The sequence below is a fragment of the Acomys russatus genome, chromosome 27 (assembly GCF_903995435.1).
Source record: "Acomys russatus chromosome 27, mAcoRus1.1, whole genome shotgun sequence".
NCBI classification, from domain to species: Eukaryota; Metazoa; Chordata; class Mammalia; order Rodentia; family Muridae; genus Acomys; species Acomys russatus.
The window spans coordinates 17,985,453-18,002,027 of record NC_067163.1 but is presented as its reverse complement, the minus strand read 5'-3'; the positions used below and the strand labels follow the sequence as shown (position 1 = coordinate 18,002,027).

Here is a 16,575-nt window from a genome sequence, read left to right as displayed (position 1 = left end):
TCTTCTTGGTAGCCTGCTATCCTTCCTCTGAGTGCCACCAGGTCTCCCCATTCAGGGGTTGTGGTCAAGAAATTGTTAAAGAAATAAATTTTTACTCATGAATGTTTTTCTCATATTATCATCCATTCCTGTAATGCGAGTGGTTTAAGCTTGTAGCAGAAAGCAACCAAGTAGGGGTGAAGTCAGAAAAAGTCAGCTGCTGGTTTCACTTGGGAAGATTTGGGAAAATCTGCCCTGCTAGAGGCAACACATCACTGGGGGCGAGCTTGAGAATTTCTAGTTTCTAATGGCTGCAGGTTGAGTGAACTTCGAGCTTCCTCTTTTTGCGGCCGTGTTTGACAGGTGTTGTCGTGACACTTTCATGGTGATCCCATAACCCTCCGGAACCATCAGCCAAATTAACCACCTTTATAAGTTTCCTTAGACAGAAAAGGCACTAATGCACATGCGTGAAGTTTTACATCTGGGTGAGCTATGTCATGTAATTGAAGAGAATGGTGAAATCTGAAAGGATTGCCCTATCATTTACATTTGTAGAATTTTTGTCGACATGAGTTTTCAGGAACAAAATGAAGAGGGATGTCTTCGTACATGAATAGACTGTGGACATTTGTTGTTGTTGTGTGTGTGTGTGTGTGTTTTTCTCCACAAGAAATAATCTTGTATAACTTAATATGTGTTGGGTGAAAGTCTTCCCGAATTCTTTACAGTCAGTATCAGCCCTTTCAGGGCCTCAAAGACTACTCTGATATGCAAAGATTTTAACAGACTCATCACACACTAAAGGTTTTACTCTTGTATAAAGATAGCACGAAGTGTAAAATTTTACCACATTGACTACACTTATAGGTTTTCTCTGCAGTATGGCTTTTTCTCATGATTTTTGAAGACTACTGCTACATGCACAGGCTTAATTCTATAGCTTACATTTATTCATTGTTTTCTTTTATGTTATAGGAGTTTACTATGACATGAAAAGGCTTTACCATATGGATCACATCCATAGGGTTTCTCTGCAGTATGTGTTCTTTTATGTATTTGGAGATTACTGTGATATGCAAAGACTTTACCACATTGCTTGCATTCATAGGGTTTTTCTCCAGTGTGTGCTCTTTTATGAATGTGGAGATTATAAAGACGTGCAAAGGCTTTTCCACATTCAGGATATTCATAGGGTTTCTCTGCAGTATGTGTCCTTTTATGTATTTGGAGATAACTGTGATATGCAAAGGCTTTACCACATTGCTTGCATTCACAGGGTTTTTCTCCAGTGTGTGTTCTTTTATGAATGTGGAGATTATAAAGACGTGCAAAGGCTTTTCCACATTCAGTACATTCATAACGTTTCTCTCCAGTATGTGTCCTTTTATGTTTTTGGAGGTAACTGGGACATGAGAAGGCTTTACCACATTGTGTGCATTCATAGGGTTTCTCTCCAGTATGAGTTCTTTTATGTCTTTGGAGACAAGTGCGGTGTGTAAAGGCTTTTCCACATTCGTTACATTCATAGGGTTTCTCTCTGGTATGAATTTCTTCATGTTTTCGAAGATGACTGATGTGCAAAGGATTTCCCACGCTGATTACATTCATAGAGTTTCTCTCTAGTTTTTTTTTTTTTTTTTTTTTTTATGTATTTGGAGACTATACTGTTGTGAAAAGGCTTTATCACACTGACTACATTTGTAAGGTTTCTGTACAATATGAATTCTTTCATGCCTTTGAAGACGACTGGGATGTGCAAATGCTTTAAGCCATTGAGTATATTCAGAGCGTTTCTCTCCAGTATGGCTTTTTTCATACCTTTCTTGTCTTCTAGAACTTTGGCATTGTTCTCCAATATTGTGGTCTTTCCAATTATAGCCTACAGCAGTGAGGTTCATGTAGGTCTCCAGCATCACATCTTTGTAGAGATTCTTCTGGGAAGGATCCAGCAAAGCCCACTCTTCCCGAGTGAAGTTCACATGCACATCATCATAGGTCAATGAATCCCAGCTGTTCGTCACCGCTGTGGGCAGTGGTCACGTGATCACCATGTTGAGACTTAGGAGCTCGCCTGAGCTCCCCTAAACAGCACTCAGCAGCAGCACTCACAGCACATCAAGCCAAAAAAAAGCACGAGTTTTCTTACTCTCGCCTTTTTGCAAGCCTTTCACTTTGGTTCCTGCTACTGCTACCAAGCTCAGCGCTTATAGTCGGCCTAATGTGTTTTCAAATTCTAGTTCAAGGAAGGACACAGTATCTTGTCCTTTGAGTCCCTTTACCTTGACTGTTATTAACAGAAAGCTTTTGCTTCGGTAGGAAGGAAGGAAGGAAGGAAGGAAGGGAGGAAGGACATAGTAAGGTGGATAGACAAGACAAAGAAAACAAGGGGCATTCGTGGCGCACGCCTTTAGTCCCAGCGCTTAGGAGGCTGAGGCAGGTGGATCTCAGTGAGTTCGAGGCCAGCCTTGTCTACAGAGTGAGTTCCAGAACAGCCAGAGCTGTTACATAGAGAAACCCTGTCTCAAGAGAGAGAGAGAGAGAGAGAGAGAGAGAGAGAGAGAGAGAGAGAGAGAGAGAGAGAAAAGAAAAGGAAAAGAAAACAAGGGGGAATGATTATAAACTCTTCCAGATCCAGACTTCTGAGCTGAACAAAGTTGACTCCCAAGGTCCTGCTAGCACCCTGCCCACCCATCAGGTAGCCTGATATGGTTACTTTGCCTTATGCCAGGGTTTTTCTCTATGCAAACAGATGCCCTTTAACAGAAAGAGACTCAGTGCTTTCCAAAGCCTTGTATTAAAGCTGTATTAAAAGCAAGGTGGCTTTGTAGTTGGAGGTGCTTGCCACACAAGCCTGGGGACCTGGGTTGGACCCTAAGAACCCTCTGTGGAAGGAGAGACCGGCCCTGTAACTTGTTCTCTGTTCACACGTGCAGCGTGGCTCATGTACATCTGCATGCACAGACACTGATAAGTATTTTGGGGGAAAAAAAAAAAAAAGCTTGTTTGTCAGCCTCTGGTACTATTGGGAGGTGGTCAGTGTGCCAAGAGGGAGATACAGTGAAAATAATGTAGGTCATTAAGGGTATGCCCTTAAAAGGGGATACTGGGCACTACCCTTTCCCTGTCTCTCTCTTGGCACCATGAAGGAACAGCTTAGCTACACCATGCATCCCGGCCGTGGTATGAAATCGAAACACAAACCCAGGGCAGAAGAGCCAAGCAGCCCTGTGAGAACCAACCTGCAACAAATCTGCCTATTCAGTCGACCACACCAGCTTCTTTGCTATTATAGTGGGAATCTAACAGAACCTCCCAGTACCTCTGTTTTGAACGTACCTATGGAGATGACAGTAATTTACATTATCTATACTTTGCAACATGGGCTGATAAGATTTGGAGGGAGATACACCCTGACCCCAGCTAATCACCACTCAGCAAGAACCAGGTCCTTTCTGAAACAGTTTATGACTGCCACCTATGGGCCAAAAGGCGTACCTGCTGGTAGAGGGTCCCCTGACCTCAGCCCGCCCATGGAAAATGTTTGCAGGATGTTGCCCATCCTTCACCAAATCCAAAGGGAAGGTGTTTGCAGCTTCCCTTTTGGCGCCATCTTCAGGATCCCTGCAGTCTCACCTCCTAGAACACACTGCCAGTCAGCGCTGACCCAAAACTGGCATCATTGGCCCAGCATCTCCCATCACCGAGCTCAAGGACAAATGTTCTCAGTGCATTGATTCTCTGTTCTTTCCCCCAAACCTGTGTCCTGAGCTCTGGGAAGGGTCGCGTCGGTGACACAGATGCGGACTGCACAGAGTTGAGGGGAGAGAGCCCCTTTTGTCCTGGCATGTCGAGGCTTGATTCATGCTCCACAGTCATGGCAAACGGGAGGCACCCAACAACTTCTAATTCTGGCCAAGGCAGATATTAACCCTATTAGACAAACGAGACAGACTTAGATGTGTGAGACCTTTAGCTGCCTAGGTCACATCTGAGCGTCAAAGGATTCAGCTAGGTGTGGTGTCAGGTACACTCAGGAAGAGTCCAGGACTCCTGCAGGCGATGGCTTCAGCCCAGGAGTTTTGAGACCTCCTAGCCTCTCTGACTCTGAAGTTTAGAAAGGGGGTCAGCAAGCTATGGTTTGTCACCTGTGCTTATACAGCTTTCAAGCAAAGAGGGACTTGTACATTTATATGATACATAAAAGAAAATCAAAATGATAGTATTCCGTATTACAGAAATTACCTGAAATTCAAACTTTAATGTTCACAGATGGAGTCTCACTAGGCAGAGCTGTGCTCATTTGTGTCCATGGCTACTTATGTCTTTGGCTGTTTTTACTTTCTAAGAGCAGGATTAAATGACTTCAGCACAGTCCAATTTGTCTTTGAAAACTAAAATATTTGCAAGCTTGCCTTTTACAGAAAAAGTTTGCCATCCTCTATTCTAGAACCAGTGTGGGGTAAGGAGATAATGTTCTTGTATTTGAAAATAGATCAAACATGGGAAATAGAGTCCACATAATTCAGTCCCCTCGAAGACTTGTTGTAAGACCCAATAATCCATATTTTCTCAGAAGAGAAGATCCGGAGGTGTGACTGCAATTCCTGCTGAGTACAGCAAAGTGGTCCCAGACCCACTTATCTATCACGTGTCAGCGGGGACCCATGGCACACCCATAGTCCCAACTGAGGCAGAAGGATAGTGATGAATTTGAGATCAGCCTACATTATAAAGGGTTGTCTCAAAAATATTTTCTTTCAAAAGAAGGGGTAAAGAAGAAAAATTTAACAGATGTCTTTGGTCTTGGATGTTCAGGAAGTTGAGCATATTACTCTTAAGGCCAGTACAGACTCTGTGTGTGTGTGTGTGTGTGTGTGTGTGTGTGTGTGTGTGTGTGTGTGTGTGTGTGTCTGTCTGTCTGTCTGTCTGTCTGTCTGGGTGTCTGGGTGTCTAGGTGTCTGTATCTGTGAACAAAAGGGAAAGGTGACCTAGACCATATTTTGTGCTGTGGCCTCTTGTCAGTAAGCGTTGGAGAATGAATGTCCACTAAAGATTTCAGGGGATGGAAAAGAAGTCCAGTTGATGGAACAGCCAGGCTGGGGGTGGGGGTGGGGGGCTGGCTGTGAGGATCCTCAGAATGAAACTGGCCTAGTCACAAAGTTGCTGTCGTGTGAGCTGAGAGGAGCCCAGCTGGGGCTGAGCTACAGGACTCCCTGCTGACTCATACTAGATTAAAAGGGTCTAAAAATGCTATGATCTGGGGAATTCCACCTATTTAGTGCTTCTCTCAGGCCCACCCAGGGCAGCAATTCACAGGAATTGGACCTTTTTACACAGTGTTAACCCTCTCCAAGATGATCTAGCCTTGGAAATTTGCAGTCAAGGGCCAACCTTTAGTGTCCTTCCTCAGGGTGCCCACCAACTTGGTTGGCCTGGAACTCCCTGTGTAGACCAACCAGGCTGAACTAGAATATTCCTAAAGATCTGCCTGTTGAGATTAGAAAAGGTGTGCACCACCACACCCGGGCCACTCTTTAAAAAGAAGTATTTTGTTGAGGCTGTAGCTGGAGATGGCTCTTCAGTTAAGCATGTTTGTCACTCTAAAAGAGTGGCCTGAGTTCCGTCTCCAGCCCTCACTTTGGGCAGCTTGCAACTTAACCTGTACTTCTATCTCTAAGAGATCAGATGTTGTCTTCTGGCAGTCGCAGGCACCTGCATGCATGTGACATAATCACACGGACACAAATACATAAAAATGGGGGGGGTGTTGTTTATTTTTGTTTCTCAAGACAGGATTTCTCTGTGTATCTCTGGCTGTCCTAGAACTCACTTTGTAGACCAGGCTGCCTCTAATTCACAGAGATCTTCCTGCCTCCGTCTTGGGTGCTGGGAATAAAGGCGTGCACCACCACTGCTCCTCTAAATAAAGGTTTTAAAAGAAGCGTCTGCTCTGCAGATAATTCTTGAAAAGCACAGGACCTCTTTCCAATTTTCTATTAGAAGAAAGTGTCATCAAATCAGGGAAGGCCAAACGGCTGGGGTGACAAAGTACAACCCTTTGTCAGCAGGATGTCCTTTTACTCAACTGTAGTCCTGGAAACATAGTCTCATCAGGTACGAACGAAGCCCACTGCATCTGACTTCTGATTATAGCTCACAAGAGCAGTTAGCTTTGTCTAATGAAATCTGTCTTCCCAAGGAGTCTTCTGAAGATTTGCCACATACGTGGTCATTGTGTCACCTTTGCTCTTCTGAGGACTAATAAGCACCATTTCCCTTTTGGGTTTGCTGTTTTTATCATTTGCATGAAAACATATTGATTTTTTTTTTTAGACAGGATTTCCTGGCTATCTTGGACTCACTTTGTAGACCAGGCTAGCCTCCAACTCACATTGATTCCCCTGCTTCTGCCTCCCAAGTGCTGGGATTAAAGGCGTGCACCACCACGCCCAGCTATTTTGATCTTCTAAAGAGGGCAGATATGCTCCTTAAGAGAGGACCCTTCTTTATGAAGAAGTTAATAAGAAGACACCATCTTGAACTAATTCTGTATAGATGTACCATAGTTTTCTGTTTGATCCCACATTGCCTCTCCAATGCAAGGCTGAAAGTGAGTTAACAGCTGCTACTAAAACCTGCAAATTCTCCGTTGTCAGCCTGAGGGGCAGGCATCCTCCACAAACTTGAAGCCCCAGTGCCAAGATTCCCCTCTGCTCAGGTTCCTAAAGTCCCTGCTTGTTCTCAGCACTTAACTCTTTTTAAAAAAAAATTTTCCAGATGCATGATTCTAAAATTTTCAAACTTTTCACTGACATTATTTCCAAGCACAGTGGTGCATGGTGCACATTTATAGTTCTACCTTCTTAGGAAGACATGGGAGAATTATTTGAGCCCAGGAGTTTTTGTTGTTGTTGTTGTTGTTTGATTTGGTTTGGTATAGGGTTTCTCCATGTAGCCCTGGCTGTCTTGAAGCTAGCTCTATAGATCCACCTGTCTCTTAAGTACTGGGATTAAAGGTGTGGCCACCACCACCTGGCATTTGGCCCAGGAGTTTGATATTATCTTCGGCAATATAGCTAGATACTGTCTTCTAAATCTCTCTCTCTCTCTCTCTCTCTCTCTCTCTCTCTCTCTCTCTCTCTCTCTCTCTCTCTCTCTCTCTCTCTGTGTGTGTGTGTGTGTGTGTGTGTGTGTGTGTGTGTGTGTGTGTGTGTGTTGCTAAGGATGAAACCCAGTATACTGTTAGATGATCACTATCACTAAGCTAGCCCTGAAAGGCTACTCTCAGTGCAAATAGGATTAATTTATAAGTTAATATGGAATCTCAGAGGCTGGAGAGATGGCTCAGCAGTTAAGGGCACCTACTGTTCTTGCAAAAGAACTGTTCCCAGCACCCATATTAAGTAGCTCCCAACAACCTGTAATTCCAGTTACAGAGGATCAGACACCCTCTTCTACACTCTGGGCAACTGCATGGACATGGACACACATGTGCACCTATCTACTTGAATACACACACATAATCAAAAATCTTTTTTTTTTTTCAAAAATCTTAAAGAAAACACTCTCAACCAGGTGTAGTGGTGACACACGCTTGTAATTCCTGCACTTTGGAGGTGATAGCAGCAGGATTAAAAATTTAAGGTTATCATTGGCCACAGCTTGTTTGAGGGCATGCAAGAATATGTGGGATCCTATATTTTTCAAGTTTTACTTGAATTTATATGTATATGTCCATGTAAATATATGCTTTGTGTGTGTGTGTGTGTGTATACCTTTGTGGGCTAGCTGGAGTTACAAGCAGTTGTGAGCTGCCCAGTATGGGATCTAGGAACCAAACTCAAGTCCTCTGGAATAGTGTCAAGTACTCTTAACCACTGAGCCATCTCTCCCGCCCCATTGATCCTCAGACACACACACACACACACACACACACACACACACATACACAGAGAGAGAGAGAGAGAGATTAAAAATTTGGAGAGATGCCAGGGGTGTTGGCACATGCCTTTAATCCCAGCACTCAGGAGGCAGAGGCAGGCGGATCACTGTGAGTTCGAGGCCAGCCTGTCTACAAAGTGAGTCCAGGACAGCCAAGGCTACACAGAGAAACCCTGTCTCAAAAAACCAAAGCAACAAGCAAACAAACAAAAACCACAAAACCCCTCACAAGTTTGGAGAGATGTCTACGTGGTTAAGAATGCTTGCTGCTTTTGCCAAAGCCCTAAGTTTAATTCCTAGGGCCCATGTCTGGCAGCTCACAATTACCAGCTCCAAGGAGCCTGAAACCCTCTTCTGGCATCCAAGGATAGGGCAAAGGTATGCTAATACCTACACACAGATACATAGATACAATTAAAAACAAATCCTTTTAAAAATCAAAACACACTTTTTGTGATGTATGCTCTTATATCGCAGCATGCCTTCATTTGTGCTGCCCTAACAGAATATGTTCAAGTCCAAGTAACTTATACGAAACAGGAATGTATTTTCTCACATCCTGGCAAGTCCAAGGTCAAGGCACCAGCTTGGTGTTTGGTGAGGGCTGCTGTCTCTTTCCAAGAGGGAGCCTTGCTGTTTTAAAAGAATGAAAATCCCTAACATCCGATATTACCCATAAAGACTCAGGAGCCAGCTGCTAGGGTGAAAACCTGCTCGCTCAGGGAGGCAGAGAAAGCATTCTGCTGACCTTACTCAGCTCAAGCCCCGAAGGAAAACCCAAAAGCCCAAAGCTTGCTAGTTCAGCTGACAGTCCAGGAGGAAAAGCCAAAACACCCAAGGCCAAAGGCTCAGAAGCCTTTCTTCCTCTTCCTCTTCTGCCTCCTCTTCCTCCTCTTCCTTCTTCTTGCCTTTTTCAAGACTCAGTTTCTCTGTGTATTCCTGGCTGTCCTGGACTCACTCTGTAGACCAGGCTGGCCTCGAACTCACAGAAATCCACCCGCCTCTGCCTCCCAAGTGCTAGGAGTAAAGGCGTGCGCCGCCACAGAAAACTGCCTTGAATACATTTCTCTCCAAATCCCTCCTATCTATTTAATCCCTGTCAGCTGGTTTCTTGCTCTGCTTCTTGACCCAGGGATAACTTTATTAAATCCTGTGTACAGAAAGCTCTTGATTTTTACAGTTCACAATCTTGGGTTTCACAGTGGGATCAAATATCCTGCAAGAAAGCCTTTGAAGGCTTTGTTCTCCAGAGGTGTTGAATCCTATGTCCTCACTTGGCACAAAGGGGGCACATCCTTTTTATACTGCATCGGTCTTAAGTGCAAAGCCATCCTTCCCTAAACTCCTGAAAGACCCCAGGCTCACAATACTGTTTCAGTGGGGACTAAGTTTCCAACATAGGTGTTTGGAACATAGCACCAACACATTTGTAAATTGTTTTTTTTATAATGGCATCACTTAAAACTCAGGGTTTTTTGTTTGTTTTTGTTTTTGTTTGTTTGTTTGTTTTTGAGATAGGATTTTTCTGTATATAGCCTTGGCTGGTCACTTTGTAGACCAGGCTAGCCCTGAACTCACAGAGATCTACCTGCCTCTGCCTCCCCAGTGCTCAGATTACAGGCATGCACCACCATGCCTGGTTTCAAGCGCTTTTTTTTCACTCTCTTTTTGTTTGTTTGTTTGTTTGTTTGTTTGTAAGACAAGGTTTCATGTAGGCCAGGCTTGTTTTTAACTCTTGATCCTCTTTCCTCTACTTCCCAAGCACTGGGATTACAAGCATGTCACTCTTAACTTAAAGTTGAAGATTGTTTTTTCCTTTTCTTTCTGTAAAAAAAAAAAAAAAAAAAAAAAAATTAGAGCGGGTCTATCTGGTCCTTAATTGGCCTGTAATGCTCTATGTACATAAAGTTGTCCTTGCTTCCTTTGCTTCCTGAGTTCTAGAATTAAAGGTGTGTGCCACGAGGGTAGCTTAAGGTTCAAGGTTTTAAACATATCTAAATCTGCCTGTATCTTCCAGTTAGCCAAAAGCCAAAGAGGAGAGTATTATAAATATAATACTGTGGGGCTGGAGAGATGGCTCAGAGGTTAAGGGCACTGACTGCTCCTCCTGAGATCCTAGAATTCAATTCCCAGCAACCACATGGTGGCTCACAACCATCTATAATGTGATCTGATGCCCTCTTCTGGCCTGCAGGTGTACATGCAGGCAGAGCACTGTATAATAATAATAAATAAATCTTTAAATATCTATACATACAAATACATACACATACACACACATATTTTTTTTTCACTGTGAAGGGGTTCCATGGTGGGCCCATGCCAAGGTGTGCCTCTGAGAAATTACACCATGCAACACATCTGGTATAAGGAGGTTTATTGAGCAAAGGGAGAGGAGTAAGAACCAGGAAAAGAGGTAGAGACAGACAAAGTGGGTGTGTAGACAGGAAGACAGCTGGGAGCATGAGGGCAGACAAAATGGTGGCAGAGAGGGAAAGAGGGGACACCCAAGGACAGGTGGGCGGGGAGGGACAGAGGGAGAGAGAGATTGTTGGTCAGATGTGGTGACACATACCTTTAATCCCAGCACTCAGGAAGTAGAGAGAGGCAAGCAGATTTCTGTGAATTTGAGGCCAACCTGGAATATATAGTGAGGTCAAGGATATCCAGAGCTACATAGTGAATCTTGTCTCAAAAGAAAGAAAACAACAATAAAAACAACAAAATCCAACAATTTAAAATGTATTCTTAGCCAACTGCTAGCTACTACCAATCCAGAAGCTAGAATGTCATCAGATAACATCTGAAACCCATGGAAAAGGTTTTCCCACTGTTCTGTGACATTTTCACCTGTGGTCCCTACCATTATTATACTGGTGAACATTTTGATATATAGCTCTCTTTGTTCTTAACTAATGCAGTCTTATGTAATCACCTAATCAGGGCAGCCTGTTATTTGGAGAAACGTGAGTTCTGTTCCTGGGCTATAGCCCTCCTTTTTGCTTCCAGCACAAACTTTTATGTATCCTCTTTGAGGTGAGAACTGTGGTTTTACACGATGTGCTCTGAAGACATCTAAGTCTACCACTCAAGATATTAATTCAACTGTCCAAATTTCTTTATTTTTCTCACTATGTTGCTCTGCCTGGGCTGAACTCAATCTATAGAGCAGGCTGGCCTCGACTCCGTCTCCTGAATGCTAGGATTAAAGGGGTATGCCACCCTACTCAGCTATTTTGATTTTTTTGAGACAGCATCTCAATCCTCCATTTCCCAAGTCCTAGGATTAAAGGGTGTACCACCATGTCTGTCTCAATCCCCCCCCCACACACACACATTTTATAGTTGAGAAACAACAACACAGGAAGGCAAGTTGTGTCAGGAAGCAGTTCTGTAAAGTAAAACACATTTTACTGCTCTTCCACTGAAGAGTGATGTATTTTCTCCTATTGTCAAACATAACATTCCTCACTACATAGGAAGGGAGAAACTGATTCCACTTGACTTTTAAAAGGGGGGTTAAATCACGCATGGTGGCACAAGCCTATAAACCCAGCAAGCAGGAAGTGGAGGCAGAAGGATCAGTATTCTAGGTCAGCCTGGACGACATAAGTAAGATAGTCTCAAAATAAATAACACAAAAAATAGTATTTCACAGAAACAAATCCTCATCTGTGATATGTGTCAACTCCCAACGTTGCCTCAAGACACCAGAGAACCTGTGACACAGTTAAGCCTAGGAACCTCTCTTTCTAACTCTTGTTTCTACCCGAGCTCACAGAAAGATCGGAAGTGGCATGAAGCCGAGGGGCGGAGCAAACCACTAGCGGGTTGTCCAGCTGACCGGAAGAGGAAGGTGTAGTCAAGAATAAGGGCCCCTCCGCTTTACTGCTGCCACACACTTTCAAGTTGTTAGGAGTAGTTAGTGTCCAGGCAGTTACCGTGGTTGTTGACGAATGGTAAGATGCCGAACGGAAGCCGCTGCCCGGACTGCGGCTCCTCTGAGCTTGTGGAAGACTCGCATTATTCTCAGAGCCAGCTGGTGTGCTCCGACTGCGGCTGCGTGGTCACCGAAGGGGTCCTTACTACCACCTACAGCGACGAGGGCAACCTCAGAGGTACTGGTATCTGTCCTCCGGCCCTGGGGACAGCCTGGGGCGTTGGAGTGCTTAAACCCACACTCCTCCGCCGCCTAGCTCACTCCCTTTTTTGGTCATGCGCACAGTTAAACGTAGGAGAAGCTGGCTGAGGGTTCCGTTCATCTGTTTCCCCAGTACCTACTCCGGTGTCATTTAGTGGATATACTGGATAGTGCACGAATGAAATGGGAAAGGTTTCATTCATCTTGTCAGACCTGTTGAAGAATTGCCAGTAAGTTCTTTGGAAATACAACACGAACTATCATCCCATAGTCGTTTTTTAACATTAATTGACAAAATGAGTGTTAAATTCCTTTCCTTTCACTTCATTGCTCTAGTCCAACTGCTCTCAATCTGTGGGTTGTGACCCACCCCCATTACAGTTGCGAAGTAGCAACGAAAAATAATTTTATGGTTGGGTGTCACCACAACATAAGAATCTGTATTTAAAGGGTGCAACATTAGGAAGGTTGTGAACCACTGCCCTAACCCTTGACTAGTGCAGCACTCAAAATTGAATGTACCAGACAAATAACTGGGAAATTGGAACGGCCGGTGCTGCTTTATGTAGTTGCATTCCAAATTCTGTGGATTTGGTGCTACTTGAAGACATAAAAAACCAGATGAAGTTTTAGTTTTACATTGCTGGTTATCTTCTCGGAGATGGAAGTAGATATGCCATAATTTGAAATCTCCCTGGACCATATGCGGTCGGATGATGAACAGAGGCCAGCTGTGCGATTTGCTGTTTTACTATTTTACAGAAGTGACGTATTCTCGAAGCACAGGGGAAAACGAACACGTTAGTCGCAGCCAGCAACGAGGTGAGAATCAACCCTTCCCCCCCCCCCGCCTTAAATTTAAGCTTTGCTTTTATTTATGGCATTCTTTAATATTTTATTTTAATATTATGTGTATGGGTGTTCTAACTGCATGTATGGATGTGCAGTATGTGCGTGCCTCGTGCCCACAGAGTCAGAAGAGGGTGCTGGATCCCCTGGAACTGGAGTTATAGGTAGTTGGGAGCTGCCATGTGGATGCTGGGAACCCCAGGTTCTCTGCTAGAGCAGCAGCTCAGCTCTGCTGAGCCATCTCTTGCCCAGAGATGGCTTCTACGACACAGTGGCTATAGAGACAGTTTGTCTTGATGACCTGGTCCATCTGTGTATGTTCTTGTTTTCAGCATTACTGGCATAAGGTAGGCTACAAGAGAACAGTTATTGGCATAGTGTATGTCTACAAACCCAGCACTCAGGAGGCAAGGCAGGAGAATAGAGGGTTTGAGGTTAGCCCAGCCTATGTACTGAGTGTGACTTTAAAAACCAAAAGGAGTGGAGGTAGATGAAGGGTTCACTCTGGACAGTGCTTTAAGTAACCTCAAGGAAGCTTGGCTTTGGAGCTAGGTGTTAGGTCAGTGATAGAGTATGCACTTATCATGTGTAAGGCTTGGGGTTCTATTCTCAGTACCCCAAAAAAAAAAAAAAAAAAGTTGCCTTGTCCATAAGTCAAAGCAGCTCATATAAAGTTGGAGGATTGAATGCGACCTTTCCACAAATGTTCTGTACCATTGGAAGAACCATAGTTCTAATGGCTCAGCAATAAAGAGCTTACCTAGCATGCTTGAGGATCTCAGGCCTAGCTCCAGCATCACAAAACACATGGTCACACCAAGTGTCCTGTCATTATACAAGTGCACATAATTTGTGCATCTGGTACATAGGGCAAGTTTAAAAGAAGTAGATTAAGGCCTAGCAGAACTTGCTAGTAGGTATACACTACTTCCTCTGACCTCTCTGCTCGCTGTGTCTTCCTAGATCTCCGACGAGTCAGAGACCTGTGTCGAATTCTCAAGTTGCCCCCAACATTTGAGGACACAGCAATCTCCTATTATCAAAAGGCCTATCAGCTGCCGGGCATCCATGCTGCTAGACTACAGAAGAAGGAAGTGTTGGTTGGATGCTGTGTCTTAATCACCTGCCGGCAACATAACTGGCCCCTCACCATGGGAACCATCTGCACCCTGTTGTATGCAGATCTGGATGTGTTTTCCGGCACCTACATGCAGATTGTAAAGCTTCTGGGGCTGGATGTACCGTCTCTGTGCCTGGAAGACTTGGTGAAGTCTTACTGCAGCAGGTACCTGTCTAGGAGGGACCACTGGATTGGGATGTGTCCTGTGCCTTCCTTCACCAGTGGCTGGCTTTTACCAGAGCCTGTCTGAAAGGATGTGAGGGTCTCTCCTGTTTTATGTTTACTACCACTAAGGTTAATACTATTTGCACCATTCCAAAATGCTGTAATTTTCAAATCCCCTTTTCATCACAGAACTGTGATAATTAAAAAAAAAAAAAAATCCCTTAGCCAGCCTTGGTATAGTGCTACCAAGTTACCTCGCTTCTGCTTTATGAGGGGCAGTCATTGGAATTGCAGGGCAGGGGCCATGGGTCACTGTGTGCAGTAGCCCTGCTCCAGCAGGTCAACTCTGTACCCCAGAGATACTAGGTAATAGAGGGACAAGGCTAGACGTTCTAGTGGGATCCCTAGTTGTTTTGTTTCAGTCTCATATGGCCCAGGCTGAGCCTGCACTTCTGATCATCCTCTCAGTGCTGGGACTCAGGTGTGCACCGCTATCCTGAGCTTGCTTTTTCTCACTAGTATTCTTTAAAACAAACAAAACCACAAATCCAGCACTTGGGAGGCTCAGGAGTTCTAGGCCCTCCTGGACAGCATAAGACCCCATTTTTTTAAAAACAAAAACCAGTGATGGTTGAAACTTGGTCATATCCTAAGTAGATGCATATAACGGTACTTTCTGTAGAGTGAATGAGGACATTGGAATTGTGTGGACAGGAAGGTGCCCCACTGTGCTAGTGCCCTTCACCGGCAGGTGTGTGCCGCCCTTTCTCAGGACCTCTCCCCAGCGAGCTTGGGTGTCTCTAGGATGAAACAGCTTCACCATCCATCCTTCTCACCCTGGAGGGGCACCCCTATCATTCATATTGCTCATTGGCCCTCGCTTCGGTTGTTTCAGCTTCAAACTGTTCCAGGCCTCCCCATCCATGCCACCCAAGTACGTGGAAGACAAAGACAAGGTGCTGGCTCGAACCTTGCTGCTGGTGGAACTAGCAAACAAGACGTGGCTAGTGACTGGGCGGCACCCGCTGCCTGTCATCACTGCAGCCGTCTTCCTGGCATGGCAGTCCCTGCGGCCTTCCGACCGGCTGACGTGTTCTCTTGCCCGCTTTTGTAAACTGGCTAACGTGGACCTGCCCTACCCGGCCGCCTCTCGTCTGCAGGAGCTCCTGGCTGTGTTGCTTCAGATGGCCGGCCAGCTGGCCTGGTTACAAGTTCTAAAACCTGATAAGCGGTCGGTAGTGAAACACATTGGTGACCTTCTCCAGCACCGTCACATGCTGCTCCGAATGGCTTTTCGAGATGGAACAGCAGAAGTGGAGACCAAGAATCTACAGCAGCAGGGGCCAGGACAGCAAGAGGAGGTGGGGGGCGGTGCCTCCGATTTGCCCAAGAGGAAACGCCCTGCCAGTCCTGCCCTTCTCCTCCCACCCTGCATGCTGAAGCCCCCCAAACGGGCCCACCCCGCACCCCCCGTTTCTGTAGTAACTGGAGATGAGAGCATTTCTGATAGTGAAATAGAGCAATATTTGCGCACCCCTCAGGAAATTAGAGACTTTCAGAGAGCCCAAGCCGCTAGCCAGGCAGCCATGAGTGCCCCTAACCCTCCCTGATGCACATTCCTTCAAGTGTATTCAGTTCTGACTACAGCTCATTAATAGGCCTGTTGTGTTGCAGGAAGTGCATATGACCCTTGGATGTTCCTTTCTTGTTTAAAGGAACAAAGCCTTGCAGTTAGTCGGACCCAAGGCCCTAGAGAAGGTGGGAGGCATGTGGTGGAATGTCTGTGGGCGCTACAGTCCTGTCCCTTGGTGCAGGTGAGCAAGTTGGCCATCTAGTCCGGGATGGATTCTTTGCTGATGAGTCTGCCCAGCTCTCCCCTGCCCTAGTCTGAAATAAACTGCACTGCTATTGTGAAGGAGCAGGCATCAGGCGGTCCATGAGCAGGAGCAGCAGTTCCTGGCTGGTGTCTGGGCTCTAGTGGTTTTGAGTAGTCATAAGATCTTCTACATTAACGCAAGGACCATGGGTAAACTGTAGCAATCGCTCAAAGGGCTTTGCAAGATTTTAATATATTAAAACAAAGAGGCATCTGCTGGAAAACATTCTATTGTATAAAATCAGAACTTTAAAACATGTTTTCTTTGGCACTTCATTCCCTCCCTCCCCTCTCCCCGGCATATTGCAAAAAGCTCTCCAGTGCTAAGGCATCGGCAGGGTATGTAAACAGCAGCCAGCATACGTGGAAGAATAGTACAAAGCTTTCCCCTCTAACGTCGTCTGTGCAGCAAGCATAAATAATGGGCTCTCCCCTCACTCCTGTGTTCTCTCACCTAACCAGACCTGGGTTTCCTGCTGCTCTACAGGACCCGGGACTCCT

At 45.1% G+C, this 16,575-nt stretch overlaps 2 protein-coding genes across 2 annotated transcripts; one reads left to right on the top strand and one right to left on the bottom strand.

The window, feature by feature from the left end:
- Positions 1-713: 713 nt before the first annotated feature.
- On the bottom strand, positions 714-2,018 carry LOC127209827 (zinc finger protein 120-like; the record flags this gene model as incomplete). Its single annotated transcript, XM_051169469.1, has 2 exons — positions 714-1,538; positions 1,631-2,018. Coding segments are annotated over 2 exons (975 nt in total), but the record flags the coding sequence as incomplete, so codon positions are not given.
- Positions 2,019-11,831: 9,813 nt separating this feature from the next.
- Positions 11,832-16,119, top strand: Brf2 (BRF2 RNA polymerase III transcription initiation factor subunit). The gene is made up of 4 exons (XM_051169603.1): positions 11,832-12,041; positions 12,827-12,886; positions 13,877-14,198; positions 15,094-16,119. Exons 1-4 carry the CDS (start codon positions 11,888-11,890, stop codon positions 15,806-15,808), a joined length of 1,251 nt encoding a protein of 416 aa, XP_051025560.1. The 5' UTR covers positions 11,832-11,887; the 3' UTR covers positions 15,809-16,119.
- Positions 16,120-16,575: the final 456 nt, after the last annotated feature.

Coding starts and splice junctions, on each gene's coding strand:
- Brf2 (XM_051169603.1), top strand. CDS start 11,888: ATGCCGAACGGAAGCCGCTGCCCGGACTGCGGCTCCTCTGAGCTTGTG. Junction 12,042..12,826: donor CGACGAGGGCAACCTCAGAG/GTACTGGTATCT, acceptor ACTATTTTACAG/AAGTGACGTATTCTCGAAGC. Junction 14,199..15,093: donor GTGAAGTCTTACTGCAGCAG/GTACCTGTCTAG, acceptor CGGTTGTTTCAG/CTTCAAACTGTTCCAGGCCT.